We start from the raw sequence: 19820 nt of genomic DNA on the forward strand, positions 1-19820 counted from the left end.
ACCAAACTCTAGAGCAACCAATTTCATTAAAAATGGAAATTAAACAATTATAGAGAAAGAAGTCAAACTATCCCTGTTTTCAGAAGATAAGGACTATAAGTTAAAAATTTCACAAATTCTACCAGAAAATTTCTAGAAATGACAAAAAAATTAAGCAATGTGGCAGAATACAGAAGCAATTTGAACAAATCAGTAGCCTTTCTATACATCAATAACATACAAAGAAGGAGATCATGGGCACACTACCATTCACAATTGCCTCAAAGAAAATAAAATATCTCGGAATGAACCTACCAAAGAAGTGAAACCTCTACAATGAAAACTTCAGGTAAGAGAGCTCCAGCAACAGCTCCATCCCACACCATGCACCTAGGGCTGGTGGAACTCAACCAAATGTAGCCCAGGCTTTCTATCCTAAGCCTCTGGGAGGATTCCAACAATACCTGCCCACTAACCAGGAGCCCAGAAGCACCAGGCAGTTGGGCACTATTATGATCTCTTTGTGAGGAGGAAGCACGGTCCTATCCAGTGCCATGACGGACTGAGTGGGACAAGAAGACCCACACGCAGGCCTGGGGAGGTCTGCCATGGGCTCTGAGGAGAAAACACGAGTCCACCCTGCGCCTTGCTGTGACAGGCAGAATGGCACTATTATGGTAAGCAAATGTATGGTGTAGTATGGGAGAAAGAGACAAAATGGCTCCTGTCCTATGGACAGAGGCATATGAGAAGAGGTGAAAGTGGTGAGGAGGGGCCTGACATGGGTGGCTTGATTGCTACCCAGGGCCATAGTGAGGTCTGGGCCTGGGCTGCTGCAGGGGCCCATGTCTGGGTTCATGGCCCTGATGCAGCCACATTTTCTGTTGATGTTGATGGCTCCTGATAACACCAAAGGCTGACAATATAGAACTGTACAAAGTTGGCCCCATCATTCACTGGCTGCAATACCAGGGAGAACTGGTCCTGCCCCTCACCAGCTGCAGCACTTGGGAGAGCTGGCCCTGCACCTCGCTTGTTGTTGGAGGTGTGGGTGAGCCGGCCCCAAAGCTGTGAGCATGGGAGAGCTGTCCCCACTACTTGTCTGTTACGTGGTAGTATAGGCAGGGAAGAGATGCACCCCTTACCCCTCTCCCTTCTCTGCCTGCAACCAACAGACGAGGGAGCCGACCCTCCCTCTCACCAGCGGCAGCACTCGGGAAAGCAGGCCCCGCTCCTCACCAGGGCAGCACAGCAGAGCTGACCCTGTTGGCAGAGGCAGGGGTGAGCTGGCCTTGAAGTTGTGAGAGTGGGAGAGCTGGCCATACCCCCTCATCAGCCGTGTAGTGGGGAGAGCCAGGAAAAGATGCCCTCCCCACCTTGCCCCTGCCACCTGTGATGGGCAAGGGAGCTGACCCCCCCCCCCCTCACCGGCTGCAGCACTCAGGAGAGTGGGCCCTGCTCCTCATCTGGGCAGCACAGCAGAGCTGACCCTGCTGACAGGGGTGCAGGTGAGCCACCCCTGAGACCCTGCCCCTCACCTGCCATACGATGGTGTGGGTGGGCAGCGATGTCCCCTCACCACCTGTGTCACAAGAGCAGGAGAGCTGCCCTTGCCCCTGCACCAGATGCAGCACTGGGGAGAGCGGCCCTGCACCTTGCCTGGGCAACACAGTGGAGCTGCCCCTGACTGTCTAGGTGTAAGAGAGCCGACCCTGGGGGTGTGAAAGCAGGAGAACTGGCCCCGCCCCTTGCTCACTCCTACAAGGGTGACCTAGCCAGGGCAACGCTAGAGAGCTCACCCTGGTGGTGAAGACAGGGGAGAGCTGGCGGACTGACCAACCCTGCAATTACCCAGGCCCAGAACCAGGATTATGAGTTGGCCCACCTCAACATCCACCCCATCTATGATCTGCAGGAGCATGCGAAGGGGCCAGTTCTGCAGTCCCAAAGCTGCAGGATCTCCATGACACAGGACAACAACAGGATATGCAAGAGGAGTCCCAGTGAGGGCCCAGCATCGATAGTGTAGCAGAAACTAGAGGTCTCAAAGCAGACCAGTGACTCTTTGCACTGAACACTTGCAAGATATAGGGACAAAGGGTTTTACTGCATGACTGTGTTACACCACAGCTTCCATGATGAGATTTTTCCTTTTTTCCATTTTTTTCTTTTAAATTTTATTTTATTTGTGGGGGAGGGTTGCAAGGGAAGATGGTGGATACTAAGGATCAGGGAAATTAATCGGATTGAGACGCATGATGTGAAAGACACAAAGAGTAAATAAAAATAAAGTTAAAAAACAACTTCAAACTGCTGAAGAAAGAGGCATGTTCATGGATTTATAGAATTAATATTGTAAAATTGACCATTTTTCTAAAAAGCTGTTTACAGACTCAATATAATCCCTATCTCACTCAACAAAGAAACAGAAAAAAATGTATCCTAAAATTCAGCTAGAACCACAAAAGACTAAAGATAGCCAAAACAATCCTGAACAAAAAGAATAATTATGATACTGGTCCAAAAACAGACATGTAGACCAATGAAACAAAACTGAAGACCTAAACATGAGTACATGTAACTTCAGCCATTTATAGTTGACAAAGATGCCAAAAACATAAGCCGAAGAGAGGTGGTGCTAGAAAAACTGGACATCCACAGGCAACAGAATGACATTAGACCTGTATCTATCACCTTGAACAAATTCTAACTTTAAATGGACCAAAGACCTTAATGTGAAACCTGAAACATTGGAACTGCTAGAAGAAAACACTAGCAATACCCCCCACTGAAAACTCAGTCAAAAGACCATGAATGGGAAGGCTACAGGCCCTAGGAATAATCTACTATTTCAGTTTCACTAAATGGTCATATTTTCAAAGTGCCTCATAAATATTTATGTTTGCATAAACAGATCTGTGCTGATGTTAACCTAGATTGAGAAGCTTTTCATTTATTTTTCTGCAGTGAATAATGCAGAGACTCGTAACTGATCAAAGTGCCGAGAATAAGTAACTGTCAGCATTCAGGTTGAGATAGGTTATCTATAGCAAACTCCTCCCTTCCATGTCTGAGGAAACATCACAGAAGATGAGGTTGAAAGAATGTAAGAGCTAGAGAGCTAGAGGATGGGGAGGAGTTGTGAAATGCTGTCTTCTGGAGATGACGTGGCTGTTTCATACAGCAACTCACGACAGCTTTGGTTGCCTGTACAACACCTCTACATGATGAAACCAGCCTAAACTCCAGCTGGTTGATTGGTTGATAGATGGGGAAGGGCTGCCCTGGGTCACTTTGCAGATGTGGTGGCTGCTGGTAGATTGTCCTTGCCCTAATGGTTGACCCCGAACCCATACACAGATACTCAACATGAATTTGACTCAGGGGGTATTATCATTATTATTAATAATAAAAAAGAATACATGGAGTTGGGAGGAAGATGGGTTTGGGGTCCTGGGGATTTGAAGAGAGGTAGTAGGGGGTATATATGATCAAAATATGTTGTATGCGTGTATAAAATTCTCAAAGAATAAGTAAAAAATTATGTTAAAGCTAATAAGGAAAGTCTCTAAATTTGTATGTGAATTACTAGCATGATTGTCAGCCTTTCCTGTAATTCCAGAGAACAAGGTCTGTTCTTTTACATATCTCATACATAGCTATGAAAATGTTCTGACTACCTGGTAGTATGAAGTAGCCCATTAGATATTGTAGGCCTGGGGCACTTGGAGCTGCCCACTCCCTAATTTAGAACTTGTACAATCAAGTTCCAAAACTAATTATTAGTCAAAAGAATGAGACTTGAGCCATACCATTAACAGATAATTTTCTAACCCTTGTTCCAGGAGCCCTAAACCTAGTAGGATTACTAGCTGTCGGATATCCTCATAAAGGACAAAAGTAGCCCCATGTCCCTTTCTCCACTAATCTTTCCCCAAACAGACTGACAATACCCTGAAGGTGAAAAGGCCCTCAGAAAAAGCCATCTGTTCTAGAAATAGTGTAAATTTGGCCTAAAACAGAGGTTGCCCACTGACCACTTTGTCCATTGTTCACTCAGATCCTTTAACAATAGGTTATACTACAAAGTGATCCCTGTGGCCTCTACACTTTCATCCCCTTGACAACATGCTCCACTTTAATCTGTAATAAATACTTGCTATTTCCTAAACTATGCTCTGTGTATCTCATCTGAGTTTCTTCATCATAGATCATGGGAACCAGGAAGAAAAGATCCCAGTGTTAGAACAACAGCAAAAATGTAAAATTAGTTAAGGCAAGTTAATTTTGAGATCACACTTTTTTGTTCTGAATTATATGACTTTTTGTTTAAATGATATAATAAACAAATCTATCATTAAAATAAAATATTTATGTATATAAATAATTTAATTAAAATTATTTGAATCAAATTAAGTATAACCAACAAGGTAATCATTTATGAAGCACACCTGACACACCATTTCATCACAACTTGTCAGAAAGAAAAATATAACAGACCCAACAAAATAAATCATAAGGTAGACCTTTTCTTGTCACACATTTGCATAGCTGTGTATGAGGTTAAATAATGTTATAAAAATATACTACATATTAAAGATCAAACCTTCAGACAGTATTTCTTCAGAAACAAAATTACAAAAAAGCTCATAATAAAACTGTCTAATGATTCAAGGGTATAAATGTCACCATTTTAAAGTAGGAGAAAATGTCAAAGTCTCAGCTTATATACACTAGTTCAGGAATGGAACATAATGTCCTCCACCTGTCCAGCCAGTATACGCAGAGCAATCGTGAGGATCAGCTGTCTTCAGCCCTTCTTCCATTTGCTGAAGAAGATCTTTGATTTTGGTCTGGATACGCTTTGTGAAGTTAGGAACAATCTAAAAATTAAAGGAAGAAATTAATTAAATTGTACAAGAAGAGAACTTCATGGAAGCAGCGGAAAGCAGCACTGGACACAATAGAGAAAATGGCCTTATTTGGCACATCTCAGGTGGCCAGAGTCTATTATGGCTTTTCAGAGTTAATGTTTTAATGAAACAATGCCATATACGGATTACCATTCATAAATAGTACCATAAAGAATAATTTATAGAAATCAAGGACAGAGAAGAAAAGAAAAGGAACAAAAGATCTGACTACACAAACATTTTTGATCATATAAAGGAACATAAGAAAAATTGGGTGATAGTAATTCAGATCACCAACTTGACTTGATTTAGAGTCACTTAGGAGACATGCCAATGAGTGTGTCTATGAGGACAATTCTAAACAGGTTTAACTGAGAGGAAATCTACCCTAAGTGTGGGTGGCACCAACCCATGAACTAGGTTCCATAACTAAGTTCAAAAGGGAAAAGGTGAAAGTCAGCTGAACGCCAGCATTCTTCTCCCTCTGTGACCGAGGACTCAATGTGACAAGCCATCTCAAACTATCACTCTCCCAGTAACATGTTCTTGCTATGATTCTTAAAGAAAAATAGCAAACAAAGCCAGACGTGGTAGGTGAAGACAAAGAGCTCAGTGCCAGTTTTAGCTATACAGTAAGTTCAAGGTTACCCTGGGCTCTACCAGGCCCTGCCTCAAGGTAAAAACAACAAACAAATAAAAGGCTCCTCCTGTTCCATCCACTGTCAGACTATCCCCTATTTGTCAGGGACTGCACACCTACACACCCTCAAGGTCCTTTCAACCCATGTGCCATTGGACAACCCCAGTGAGGTCAGAGACTGTATGCCCACCAGCTCACACATGCACTTGGGATATCCCAGTGAGACCAGATAATGTACCCACTCACCTATTAATTTCCACCACCCCCACATCCCATCAGACCAAGCCTGTGAGGCCAGAAATGCTTACCTGCAGCTGGAGTCTCCCCAATCCATAGAGCCCCCATGAAAAGAAACCTATACCCTGGCTCACACTGACCTGTGCCCCATCAACAAAGATTCCATTGAGGGTTGAGACTATTCTACAACTAACTAAGCAAGATTATTTAGCTGTAACTACAGCTACCTACCTACAAGTAAACACTCAACAATTTCTCTACAACTTAATTTCAATAGTACCTAACCTAGCCAAAGAAGCTAAGTCCACAAACAACACAAAGCACAAACACACACTGAACACAAAAGTGCCAGGAACTCATTCAAAAAGGTAAGAGGAACCCACATGCAGAGTAAGTTCCAAATAGAAGCACCACCCAGAAAAAGTCTGAACCAAAGACAGGGCAGAGCCAAACCAAATCAGGAGTAGGGGCCAGAAATGGAACACGACATGGACACTCATCCAGAATAGTCCTTAGAAATAGAGAATATACGAGACCATCCAACACAGAGGAACTCCTAGCAGTGAGTCAAGACTTCTAGGAAGTAGAAAAAGAATATGCAGAATGTTAGGTAAAACCAAGCAATCAGGGGTCCTACTGCTGGAGTTACCCTAGGGGAAGATCTAGTGATACGTCATGGTACCTTGAATATGGTCTGAACATGGAAAATGACAACTCAACTAGTCTGCATTACAAACATACCCACCTAAAAGAAGAAATGAGACCTAACAAATAACAACCAAATAACAAATTCCTGAGTAAAAGTCCCAGTGCAAAAAACAGCTGCAAAGAAGACACCAGAGGATGGGAAGATCCCCTGTGCTCATAGGTAGGCAGAATTAATATAGTAAAAATGGCCATCCTACCAAAAGCAATCTACAAATTCAGTGCACTCTCTATAAAAATCCCAAGATCATTTTTCATAGAAACTTAAAAAACAATTTTTAGCTTCATATGTAAATACAAAATTGAGGATGGCTAAACAATCCTGAATAATAGAAGAACTGCTGTTCAGTATTACCATCCCTGACCTCAAATGTACTATGGAGATATAGTAATAAAAACAGCATGGTATTGGCATAAAAACAGACATGTTGATTACTGGAATCAAACTGAAGACCCAGATATGAATTCACATACTTACAGGAACCTGAGATTTGATAAAGTACACAGTGGAAAAAAGACAGCATCTTCAACAAATGGTACTTGTCAAACAGGATGGCTGCATGGAGAAGAATGCAAATAGACCAATGCTCATCACCCTACACAAAAATCAACTTTAGATAGATCATAGATCTCAACATAAGGTCAGATACACTGAACCTGATAGAAGAGAAGCAAGTGGTGAATAGTCTTGAACTCATTGGCACAGGAAAGGGCTTTCTGAACAGAAATACCACAGGTACTGTAGCTGGAAGTCTTCTCTCCAGGTTCCCCAAGCCCCGCAGTCCCACAATCCACTTATAAAATAATCACTCAGACGCTTATATCACTTATAAACTGTATGGCCGTGGCAGGCTTCTTGCTAACTGTTCTTTTATCTTAAATTAACCCATTTCTATAAATCTATACCTTGCCACGTGGCTGGTGGCTTACCAGAGTATCTATATGCTGCTTCTCCTGGCGGTGGCTGCAGTGTCTCTCCCCTCAGCCTTCCGCTTCCCAGAATTCTCCTCTCTCCTTGTCCCACCTACTTCCTGCCTCGTCACTGGCCACCAGTGTTTTATTTATATAGAACAATATCCACAGCACTTGCCCTTTTTTCTTTTTTTTTTTTTAAAAAAGGAAGGTTTTAACTTTAACATGGTAAAATTATATATAACAAAACAATTACCGAGGAAGAATTATAGTTACAATATTAAAGAAGATGTCCTATCTATCTTATATTTGTGAGTTTAAGGTTTTATATCTAACTTATCTTTTATCATAACTGAGGAAATTACAACTATCTAGTTTTCAACCACATCAAAGACCTGAGAAGGAACATAATGGTACCTGAGAAATGGTAGATGGATGCAAGCAACTTTCGGGAATCTTGCAAGAGTAGACCAAGACAGCTGGCAGCCTGGACAGTCACCTAATGTTTCTCAGCATTGTTGGTGCATTCAGATTGGCTACAGGCCTAGAATATCTGACAGACCATTTTCAGAAGCAGGAATTTTGAGAGACCATCTTACCCTGTCTTGGCAGAGTAGAGTGGTCACTTTCCTTGTGTCCCGCTTGTCCAGAAAGGACAGCATTGCATTTGTACTGTCAGCCATCAAGGCAAGGGCAGTTCTTTGCCCAGTAGGCCATTTTGTGCCAAAAAGACAAACTTCCAAATGGAAATGTCTTAGAAGCCCAACATTCTCTCGGGATCAATTGGTGCAGCCACGAGCAATTGTGTCTCACATCAACAGAATTTTAAGTTATTTAAATGCCATATTCTCTAGGTCTATGAAGTGTTTGAAGATTACCTATCTATCTGAAATATATCTATGTATACCTAGAAAACTTAACTAACATGGCTACAGATACGATTATCATAGATGACTAATTATTAATCTATTTTTTAATTATCCATTACAATTTTAAATGAGTTACATAAACATAATACCTCAAACAATAATAGAAATATATATATACACAGTATAACAATATTAACTTCAAGTTTGTATCAATAAACTAAAATCCATACCAATGTAAAACATTTTAAACATAAACTAAAATCTATACCAATGTAAAACATTTTAAACAAGTTGTTCTTTAAAAGTAGGTTAATTAATCTATCCTTTTATCTTATCATCTCTATATCCTCCTATATATCTATATTATATCCCCTTTTCTTTTTTAGAAAGAGATCACATTTATAATCAATCTGTTTTAAATAAAAATATTGGTTTTCTCTGTCCCACACCAGAGGGCTCTTCTGATTTGGGACACAAGAATTGCCTAACCATTTTTTTTTTTTTTTTAAGCAATATGTCTGGGTTTAGAGGGGGAGTGAGCCAATTCCACCTCTAAAGCCAGCTTGGTATATTTGGGAATTTGGGCGTAGCATCTCTTACTACTTCCTGCTGGAGGGGGGCGCTGTATCTTATGGGGATGCAAAGAAAATTTTAGACCTATGGGGTAGTCCATGAGGCTGTATTGTTTGAACCAGTTGCCTTGAAACCGCTCTGGATGCTGGATCATCTGGGCCATGGTGTCATATATTGTTCTATATAAATAAAACACTGGTGGCCAGTGACGAGGCAGGAAGTAGGTGGGACAAGGAGAGAGGAGAATTCTGGGAAGCGGAAGGCTGAGGGGAGAGACACTGCAGCCACCGCCAGGAGAAGCAGCATATAGATACTCTGGTAAGCCACCAGCCACGTGGCAAGGTATAGATTTATAGAAATGGGTTAATTTAAGATAAAAGAACAGTTAGCAAGAAGCCTGCCACGGCCATACAGTTTATAAGTGATATAAGCGTCTGAGTGATTATTTTATAAGTGGATTGTGGGACTGCGGGGCTTGGGGAACCTGGAGAGAAGACTTCCAGCTACAAATGGCGCCCAACGGCTCGAGCTTCCACCTTAAACCTGACAATATTTAATAACCAATTCTAAACAGAGCCAAAACCAGGTTCCTGCTTCTTGTCTCATATGAACAGCTAGACGGCGCAAAACGCGGGTTTGAACACTGGCGGGTTCCTGGCGTGTGCGTCTGACCGGCAGTATGGCGGGAATGAGGCATCTGCCAGCGGCACATTAAGCTGTGTGGTAGATTTAGTCTTTACTATTATTAAAAAAAAAAAAAAAGAGGTTTCTGGGCTACACGCTGCTTTGATGAAAGCTTAGACCCACTATTTCTGAGACTTGATGACTCCCAGAGCTGGCTGAAAATGTACCACTGCCATGTTGGGCAGCTAAAGTGGGTGGAGCCAGCAGCCACAATGCTATTTCAGTCTTAGAATGGTACAGTTTAAAGCAATAGGCTCAAGGCTCAAGGTAATATAAAAAATAAGCCACGTAACGATGGCTACCACACAGAGAATCTGGATTATGTTGTCTTTGATATTTGTAACTGAAGAAAAACATTTGATTACAAAAGCTGTTGAGTTATGCCAAAATGTATATTTTAAAGGTACCTTGACTTCAAAATTTGGATTTAAGGATATGTTGCTTTGGAAAAGAAGTTCTGCTTTTGTTTTCACAGAAAGCCAGAGGCTATGGATTTGTTCCAGATTAAGATACATCAGGTTTGACCAGCCAAGACCACCTGAAAGGTCTCCGATGATACCATGGCCCAGATGATCCAACATCCAGAATCGTTTCAAGGCAACTGGCTCAGACGATACCGTCTCACGGACTACTCCATGATCCTAAAATTTTCTTTGTGTCCCCATAAGATACAGCGCCCCCCTCCAGCAGGAAGTAGTTAAGAGAAGCTACGCCCAAATTCCCAAATATACCAAGCTGGCTTTGGAGATGTATAAAAGTTAAAACCTTCCTTTTTAAAAAAAGAAAAGGGAAAGTGCTGTGGGATGGTCTGTATATCAAATCTGTTGCTCTGATTGGTCAATAAATAAAACACTGATGGCCAGTTGCCAGGCAGGAAGTAGGTGGGACAAGGAGAGAGGAGAATTCTGGGAAGCAGAAGGCTGAGGCGGAGAGAGACTGCAGCCACTGCCAGGACAAGAGCATGTAAAGATGCCGGTAAGCCACCAGCCACGTGGCAAGGTATAGATTTATAAAAATGGGTTAATTTAAGATAAAAGAACAGTTAACAAGAAGCCTGCCACGGCCATACAGTTTATAAGTGATATAAGTGTCTGAGTGATTATTTTATAAGTGGATTGTGGGACTGCGGGGCTTGGGGAACCTGGAGAGAAGCCCTCCAGCTACAAGGTACTAAGAATAACAATGAATGTTTTAAAAAAAAGTTGAAAAACTTCTGCACAGCATTTGCACAATGCAGCAGCCTACAGAATGAGAAAATATCTTTACCAATTATTCATCTAATAGGTTGGTATCTAAAACATATAAAGAAAAACTGAACATTAAGAAAACAAATAACTGAATTAAAAAATGAGATACATAATTAACCAGAGATTTCTCAGAGACAAAACACAAATGACTTAGAAACACTTAAATGTTCGACATCTTTAACCACCAGGGAAATGCAAATCAAAATCACATTGTATGTTACACCAGTCTGATGGCCAAAATCAATAAACAAATGATAGCAGGTGCTAATGAGAATGCAAGGAAAATGTAAGACTTACTCAAAACAATCTTGAGCAAGAAGCAATGCTGGAGGGATTACCATTCCAGATATCAAGTTATATTATACAGTCATAGTAATAAAAATGTTATTGCATAAAAGCAGACATACAGACCAATAAACAAAATAGTTTATGTGTACACATAACTACAGCCACCTGATGTTTGACAAACATACACTGAAAAAAAGATAGCATCTTCCAAAAATGGTTCTGGGAACACTGGATGCCATATGTAGAAGAATCAAATTAGATCCTATCTATCACCACACACAAGCCTAACTCCAAATGGATCAATGACTTCACTGTGAAACCTGAAATACTTAAACTCCTAGGGGAAAAAACACACAAACAAGCAAACACCATAGCATTACCTTAATGACACAGGTGTAATAAGAAAGGACTTTCTGAATAGGACTTCATTTGCCCAGGAACTGAGGTCAACGATTGATAAGAGAAACATCATATAACTAAAAAGCTTCTGGACAGTTAAGGAAACAAGCAAGCAAGCAATAAAGAAGCTCACAGAGTGGGCAAGAATCTTTGCCAGCAATACAGCTGACAGAGGATTAATATCCAGAATGTACAAAGAACTTTAAACATTGTGGAATATTTCTTTACACTGTGTCAATATATGTCACTATGATTGGTTTAATAAATAATTTAAAGCCAATAGCTGAACAGGATAAGGTTAGGCAGGAGAGCCAAACTGAGAATGCTGGAAGGAAGAAGGGCAGAGTCAGGAGTCATCAGCAGACTCAGAGAGAAGCAAGATGGGCATGCTGTACTGAAAAAAAGGTACTAAGCCACGTGGCAAAGCATAGATAAGAAATATGGGTTAATTTAAAATGTAAGAGTTAGTTAGTAACAAGCCTGTGCTATTGGTCGATCATTTATAATTAATATTAAGACTCTGAGAGGTTATTCAAGAGCAGCTGCCAGCACAGAAAAACTCTGCCTACAAAATACAGAGAATAAAAAAAAATAATTGAAAAATAGACTATGGATCTGAACAGAGTTCTCAAAAGAATAAATAAAAATGACAAAGAAATATCTTTAACATGTTCATTGTTCTTAGCAACTAGGGAAATAGAAATTAAAACAACTTTGAGATTTCATCTTACCCTAGTCAGTATGATTAACATCAACAAAACCATCTACAACAAATGCTGGAGAGGATGTAGGGAAACAGGAACCCTCAACCACTGCTGGTGGGAATGCAAACTGATGTAGTCACTCTGGAAATCAGGGTGGAGAAATCTCAGAAAGCTAACAATAAATCTCCCATATGACCCAGTTAGGCCACTTCTTGGCATATGCCCCAAGGACTCCACATCCTACTCTATAGATCCTTGTTTAGCCACGTTCATTGCCACTCTACTTAAAATAGCTAGGGAATGAAAACAACCCAAATGTCCTTAAACCAATGGATGGATAATAAAAATGGTCTATATACAAGATGGAATACTATTTCAGCTATAAATAAAAATGGCATTGTGACATTTGCAGATATGTGGACAGAGCTAGAAATAGGGGGTGCAATAGTGGCACTCAAATTTTAGAGGTAACCAACAGTTGTCTAAGTGAACTTAAGGACTGTTCAACAAGTGGGAAATCGTGACTGGTACTGGAAACCCTGGCAACTACTTGGGGCTAGTGAGGTCATGGATCTTCAGAGAGAGACTACTACCACCAATTTACTAAACGAGCATAATTCCTAACTGTATTCTGAATATTTATCCTTACACTCACCGATAGCTCTCACCTGCTATCAAAGTAGCTTCTTTGAAGCCAATAGAGAACATTACATAAAACTGTAACTGGTCGAAATGTGGAGAATAACTGATTGTGAAGTCCTAGTCCTTATGGATATGTACAACCCAACTCCTGTACCTAAGGTTCACAGAACATCATGGGATAAGGGAAACAAATATTATAAGAGTCAGAGGAACAGGGAATCTGCTGTGAGACTGTGTTACAGAGCCAAAAATAGAGTTCTGATACCATTGTTTTGACCAGAAGCAGGAGAGATAGGGTAAAAGTCATGTCTTTTAAGTTGTGAGTAGAGGTCAGAAAAACAGCAAGAAGGCCTGATATCAACACAAAACACAGTTCTCACTTCAAAAACAGTAAGAGACAGTTTATACTACAGCCAAATATGAGTGTCCATGGCCTGGGGACACAGCTTCAGGTTCCCTCAAATATGATGTCCCACTGCAGAAATTTTAATGTGGGATTTTCACTAGTTACAGAACACAGTTATAAATCAAAATATTTATCAAACACCTCAGAGTAGAGGTCATAGGCAGACTGGTTACAATAAAAAGGGGGAAACTCTTAGCTTTTGGATTGATGAAAGCCAGTGGTCTGCAAAAAAAAAAAAAAAAAAAAAAAAAAAAAAAAAAAACATGTTGTAGGGTTTCGTTTCCTGCTGTAAACTTCAGTTCACACTTTCCATATTAGCTAGGCATCACAGTTTGTGTGTGTAAAGACCAAATACTGCTTGGTGTCCCACAGTACTAGGAAGGCTCATCTAGGGTCAGGTAAAGGTGATGATGATTGGGCAAAGAAGTAGACAGTAGCAGAGAGAAAAATTTGGTAAAGGCTTTAATAGAAAAATCCCTGGATCATATCATCAAATCTACAGGACATAATGATCAAGATAAGAGGTTTTACTTTTTCCTCTACATCTTGTAACCAGACATTTCCTGTCCCGACTGCCTGTTCTCAAATACCCAGAAGCCGCTTCCCAAATTACCACACAGAGGCTTATATTAATTATAATTGCTCAGCTGATAACTCAGGCTTGTTACTAGTTAACTCTATACTTAAGGTAACTCATAAGTCTTATCTATGTTTAGTCACGTGGCTTGGTACCTTTTCTCAGGATGACATTCTCATCTTGCTTTTCTGAGTTTGTCAGCAACTCTCTGACTCCACCTTTCCTGTTCTCAAAATTCCCCTAGTCTGGCTCTTGTGTGTAGATGAAATTCTAAAGTCTTAGTAAATAAGAAATGCAGAGCCAAATACAGAGCTAAAGCCTAAGAGATCAGACCACTAGCAAAGCCCAAGACTACCTTTAGCTCACCAGTTGCTGCTGTCTCTTCCCCTAAGAGACAGACCTTCTCCTGTGTGGCCTGTCTTTTTATTGCCTTTCTATTCTACCTTCTCATTGGCTCTAAACCCAACCACATGATTTCCTCATCACTGCCTGTCTAACAGACCTCCAGGTTGGTACTGGGATTAAAGGTTAGGGTCACCGCTTGGCTGTGTCCTTGACTACTCAGAGACTCTGCCTGCCATGTGATCAGATTAAGGGCGTGTGCCACCACCTGACTTCTGCTAAATGGCTTGCTTTTAGCTCTGATTCCCCAGGCAATTTTATTTATTAATAAACAAATAAAATCACATTTCAGCACAAATAAAATATTACCATACTTGTGCTCAATCTCTTCATCAGCTTTTTATTAGCAAATGACAGTAATACATCATATTTATAGTATAGAAAAGGATTGTTCCACAGCAGTATCTGACATAATATTTATATGTGAGATATGTGTTTTATATATCAAGTTAAAACACAGTATAGCCTAAGAAAGTAGAGGTAATGCATGAGGGGCATAGCTAACAACAGCCAACCCTCTGTATGTGTTACATACTCCTTTACCAGAAGGCATGCTCAGTCCCCCCATGTCTATAGTCATCTGTACCTTATCAAGGACTTCATTTGTTTGGAGTATTTGAAAGAACTTATTGTTTTCAATATTAGTTTTTCTGTTTCCCAGTATGATTTTATATCTATAACTTCACGTGGAGTGGCTAGCTTTCATTTTTATGAGCAATTGGTATTTGTTACTACATTATTATAAATCCTACTTTTGTGTACTAAATTGATTTGTTTTATTATCTTGCTATTACACAAGATTTTAGTTTCAGGAAGTAAATGGACAGTTATATCACAAGAGAAATTAGGTTAAAACAGTATTTAGAATTATTTTCTTTTAACAAAATTGTCTTTCCCCGTGTACTAAGCATGACCAACAGTAGTAGAAAGTAGGTCAGACCTCTAGAAATCTTAACTTTATAGGCCCTGCATAAATAAAAATTATTTTTATCTTAATAGTTTCTTTCTACCTTTTTGTAGTAAAATATGAATTTATTGAATTAATATTTAAACCCTTACTAAATATACTATAGAACAGTTTAAATATTCAATCAAGAACTACAAACTTCTAAGATCTAAACACCACAGATATTGATACTATTAGATACCAGTGTCTTTTTATATAATTTGGATAAGAAGAGTTAACCTAAATCTTTCAGCATCTCTAACTAGTGTAAATGGAGTTTTAACTATTTAACTTTATCAAACATCTAAGGATGTTAAAATGCCATTAACAGTGTTTAATTCACTGCATCTTAATATTTTAACATTATTAGAAACATAGCAATCCAGTAATTGGTTAGACCCAATAATTTTTCTTTTCTTCTTTAAGGAAAAAAGGTGTATTTGTCTAAGGTGGATTTAAAATATAAGATATCCAAGGATGGAGAGTTAAGAGTACTGGTTGCTCTTTGTGAGAACCAAGGTTTGATTCCTATCTCACAACCTTCTGTAACTCCATTCCCAGGGGAAACTCAACCTCCTCTCTTGGCTTCTGCAGACACCAGGCACACACATGGTACACAGACATACATGCAGACAAAACATAAATAAGTAAAAATTAAAACACCCATACATATAAATAAGTAAAAATTAAAAAAATTAATACAGGTATTCACAAAATTAGGGGGTATAAGCCGGGCGGTGGTGGCGCACGCCTTTAATCCCAGCACTCGGGAGGCAGAGCCAGGCGGATCTCTGTGAGTTCGAGGCCAGCCTGGGCTACCAAGTGAGTTCCAGGAAAAGGCGCAAAGCTACACAGAGAAACCCTGTCTCGAAAAACCAAAAAAAAAAAAAAAAAAAAAAAAATAGGGGGTATAAAACATGTTTTTGTCTATTTAAACCTGTCTTTCTCTTATCCAAATTATACCGAAAAATGAGAAATTTCTTTTACAATGGCAGTGAAAGCATTAGAATCTGTTTTTTAACATGAAAACTAAGTTCAAGTAAGGAAGGGTGTAGGGTAAGCAAACAGTAGTATCCATTTTGTAAAATTACTAAAATCAGTATTAGTCTTACTTTTATTACTTAGGAGCATACCAAGCTAAATATGAACTACCTTAAACTCCAAAAGTGTATAAATATAAAAAAATTAAGAAATGCAAAGTGAGAGTTAGAAAAGTTTAGTGACGGGATATAATGTAGTGGAAGATGAGTGCCATCCAACTTTTTTGAATTTCACAGGAATGTGTCTTCAGAAGATGACACAAATTTCAAGTGAAGGGCCTAATAAGAGTTCTTTTCCTCCTGGCTGAATGGAATCCTGGCTGTGGTATCTTTGATTTCAGTTGATGAAATCACCTAGTTTTCTTCTCATCTTGGGAGCTCCCCATGGAGAAACACTGTAACCAATTTTAACTTCTAATTATCACATTTAAAAACAACCCTTATAATAGTATTTGTCTCCCTTTAATAGAGATGGCTCCGAACTATTTGCTTCATTGCGCGTCTGCACATCGCGTCTGTGTGGTGCCTGTAGAGTCTGGAGGAGGACAACCAGTCCTTTGGGACTAGAGTTACCGGTGGTTGTGAGCCACCATAAGGTGCTGGGAATTGAACCTAGGTCCTCTAGCCAATGCTCCCAATATCTCTCCAGCCCCTCTCATGTAGTGTTTTTACTTAAAATTTTAAAATAGCTTTAGTGTTTACTTCATATAGACATAAGAATACTGTTTAAAAGTGTTATATCTCAGATTTAGAAGAACTAATAGAAATACCTTAGGCCGAGGAGGTCAAAGTTTTGAGTTAACTTTTATAATTAGTGGTAGTTGCTTAGTCATCAATTTACATGAATGAAGATAATCAGAATCACAGTGTAACTTTTTTATATAATGGGTCAAGTATAGATATAAATATTTATCCCACAGAATAAGTTCATGATTATTAAATAATTTTAATAAAATAAGATTTTTTATTACAAAATTTAGCAGTAATGCCTCTGGTAGGAATTATTTTAATATAATTTTTTTCTATTGTTAATGTAGTAGTAATCTAGTAAGTGGAAGCTTTACCCAATAGAAAAACATATTGTATTAAGTTTGGTTTATGCTGATGTGATAAACACCATGGCCTAAAGCAAGTTGGTTAGGAAAGGGTTTATCTTACAGCCTTTAAGTCCATCATGAAGGGAAGTCAGGGCATACTTAAGGCAGGAACCTAAAACCAGGAAGTGAAGAAAAAAGCACAGATGAATGCTGCTTACTGGTTTGGTCTCCATGGCTTGCTCAGCCGTTCTTCTGTATAATCCAGGACCACCTATCCACAGGTGGTACCACACTCAGTGAGCTGGGCCCTCCTGCATCAGTCATTAATCAAGAAAATACCCCCACAGACTTGCCTAACAGTAATCTTTAGGGTCATTTTCTCAATTGAGGATGCCTCTTCTCATACAACCATAGCTTGTGTCGAGGCAGAAAGAAAAAAAAAAAACCTAGCACAACTGATCCCTTGTCAACATGACTCATAAACTCATCACTGAACCATCTTTCCTTTTTTTGTTTATCTCCAAGATCTCATATTAATATCACAATATAAAACATAGAACTTTTAAAGTCCCACTGTCTTTAAAAGTTCAGTCTCTTCAATATATCCAAAGTTTCTCTAAAAATCCAAACTCTCTTAACTGTGGGCTCCTGTAAAATAAAAAGTATGTTACACACTTCTTATTCCAAGAGGGAAGGCCTAAGACACAGTCACCATCTGAACAAAGCAAAAGCAAACTACAGTGTAAATAATTCAGTGTTTGAGACTCATGGTCTTCTGACTCTAGAGGGACTTGGCGGCTCCACTGAGGCTCCTTCTGAGGCACACACAGCTTGTCTTACAGGCTCAGGCTGACTCCACACCACAGCCGCTGCTACCCTTAGTGGTCATCCCATCATACTGGCATTTCCAACACGCTCGGGTTTCCATAGCACCTGAGGCTGCACCTAACTTTACCAATAGTCTCTCTAAACTCTCTTCAGGGACTCTGATCCTGCTTCATAGTGCCACGCCCATGCTTTCTCCATGAGCCCCTCAATCCTGAGGTTCTCATGACACCAGTACCACCCAGGAAACTCTTCGACATTATCAAGTTCAGCTACTAGCAAGAGATACAGCCTTGGAACTTTATGGATCAATGCTTTTATGTGCCAGCCATGAGAAAAATAATCCCAGATTTCGTCACAATGATGCTGGTCTCTTACGCACAACTGACTTCACCGTCCTCAGCTAACCAACATCAACTGCCCCAGGAAAGCAAAGGATTCATTTCAATGATGCTGGTCTCTTGTTAATCATAGCTGACTCTTCAGCCATAGCTGACTAGAGACCACAGGTTCTTAGTACAAAAATAGCACATGAAGAGACTTAATAATCTTTGAGGAACTGTCAGACTTTTCTCTGAAACTTCAGATGCCAGGCCTCCATCATCTGCATTTCACACACTGTTGTTGTTTTCCCAGTTCTCCAAACAGCAGCTCATCAGGCTCTGAGCCTTTTCAACCCAAAGTTCAAAGGGCTTCCACAATCCTCCCCAAATCAATGAGGTCAGGTCTGTTACAGCAACACCCCATGAATCAGGTATCAATTTCTGCAATAGTTTAGTTTCTATTGCTACAGTAAACGCCATGACCAAAAATAAGCTGGAAACACTCCATCCTGAAGGGAAGTCAGGGCAAGGAAAGTAGGAACTGAAGACGTCATGGACGAATGCTGCTTACTGGCTTGCCCTCCAGGACTCTCTTAGCTTGCTTCTTTAGATAACTCAGAACTGCATAGCCTGGACCTTCCTACATCAATCATTAATCAAGAAAATGTTCCCAAAGATTTGCCTATAGGAGCTCAGATGGAGGGATTTCCTCAATTGAGGTTCCATCTTCTCAGATGACTATAGCTTGTGTCAAATAAACAAAAAATAAAAATAAAACAACATCAACAAAAAACAGCACACATACTAAGATCAATATTTAACAAAACTTTGTTGTGAACAGAGAATCATGGATTGGTTTTATATTGGGTATTGAAACTTGGCCTTGGCAATTTAATCATCAAACATATCATACTTAAGTCTTACCCCTAACAAACTTAAAGAACTTACTAGAACTCTCTGTGACTTGGTTTTAATTTTTAAATTTGCCTTAAGCTTCTAGATTTCATTTTTAAGAAAAAAAATTTTGAGACAAGGTTTCTCTATATAGCCCTCACTGTCCTGGAACTGGCTATGTAGACCAGGCAGGCGGGCCTTGAACTCAGAGATCTGCTTGCCTCTGCCTCCCAAATACTGGGATTAAAGATGTGTGCCACCACACCTGGCAAGAAGTAAATGTTTTATTATATTAAAAAAAACAAAACAAAACAAAACAAAACATCATTTCTATCCCTGGTGCATGAGCTCGCTTTCTGAAGCCCATTACCTACGGTCAGACACCTTGCCCACCCTTGATGCGGGGGGAGGGGCTGGGTTCTACCTCAACTGAATGTGTACCAGGCTTGGCTGTCCCCCCATAGGAGGACTTACCCTTTTGGGGGAGTGGAGGAGGGGTAGGCCGGAGGGGAAGTGAGGCGGGGGACAGGAGGAAAGATGTGAGGGGGATCTGTGGTTGGTATTTAAAATGAAAAAAA

The 19820-nt window shown here is 40.0% G+C and overlaps 1 protein-coding gene across 2 annotated transcripts in view; it reads right to left on the bottom strand.

Moving 5' to 3' along the window:
• The window catches only part of Lancl2 (LanC like glutathione S-transferase 2), a 65535-nt gene that overhangs the window by 28491 nt on the left and 17224 nt on the right, over nucleotides 1-19820 (bottom strand). For both annotated transcript variants that reach the window (XM_076566863.1, XM_076566864.1), the window contains exon 2: nucleotides 4745-4862. In XM_076566863.1, coding sequence (XP_076422978.1) covers nucleotides 4745-4862 — 118 coding nt within the window. The remainder of the gene's footprint in view (nucleotides 1-4744; nucleotides 4863-19820) is intronic.

The sequence above is a fragment of the Peromyscus maniculatus genome, chromosome 3, assembly GCF_049852395.1.
Source record: "Peromyscus maniculatus bairdii isolate BWxNUB_F1_BW_parent chromosome 3, HU_Pman_BW_mat_3.1, whole genome shotgun sequence".
Classification (NCBI taxonomy): Eukaryota; Metazoa; Chordata; class Mammalia; order Rodentia; family Cricetidae; genus Peromyscus; species Peromyscus maniculatus.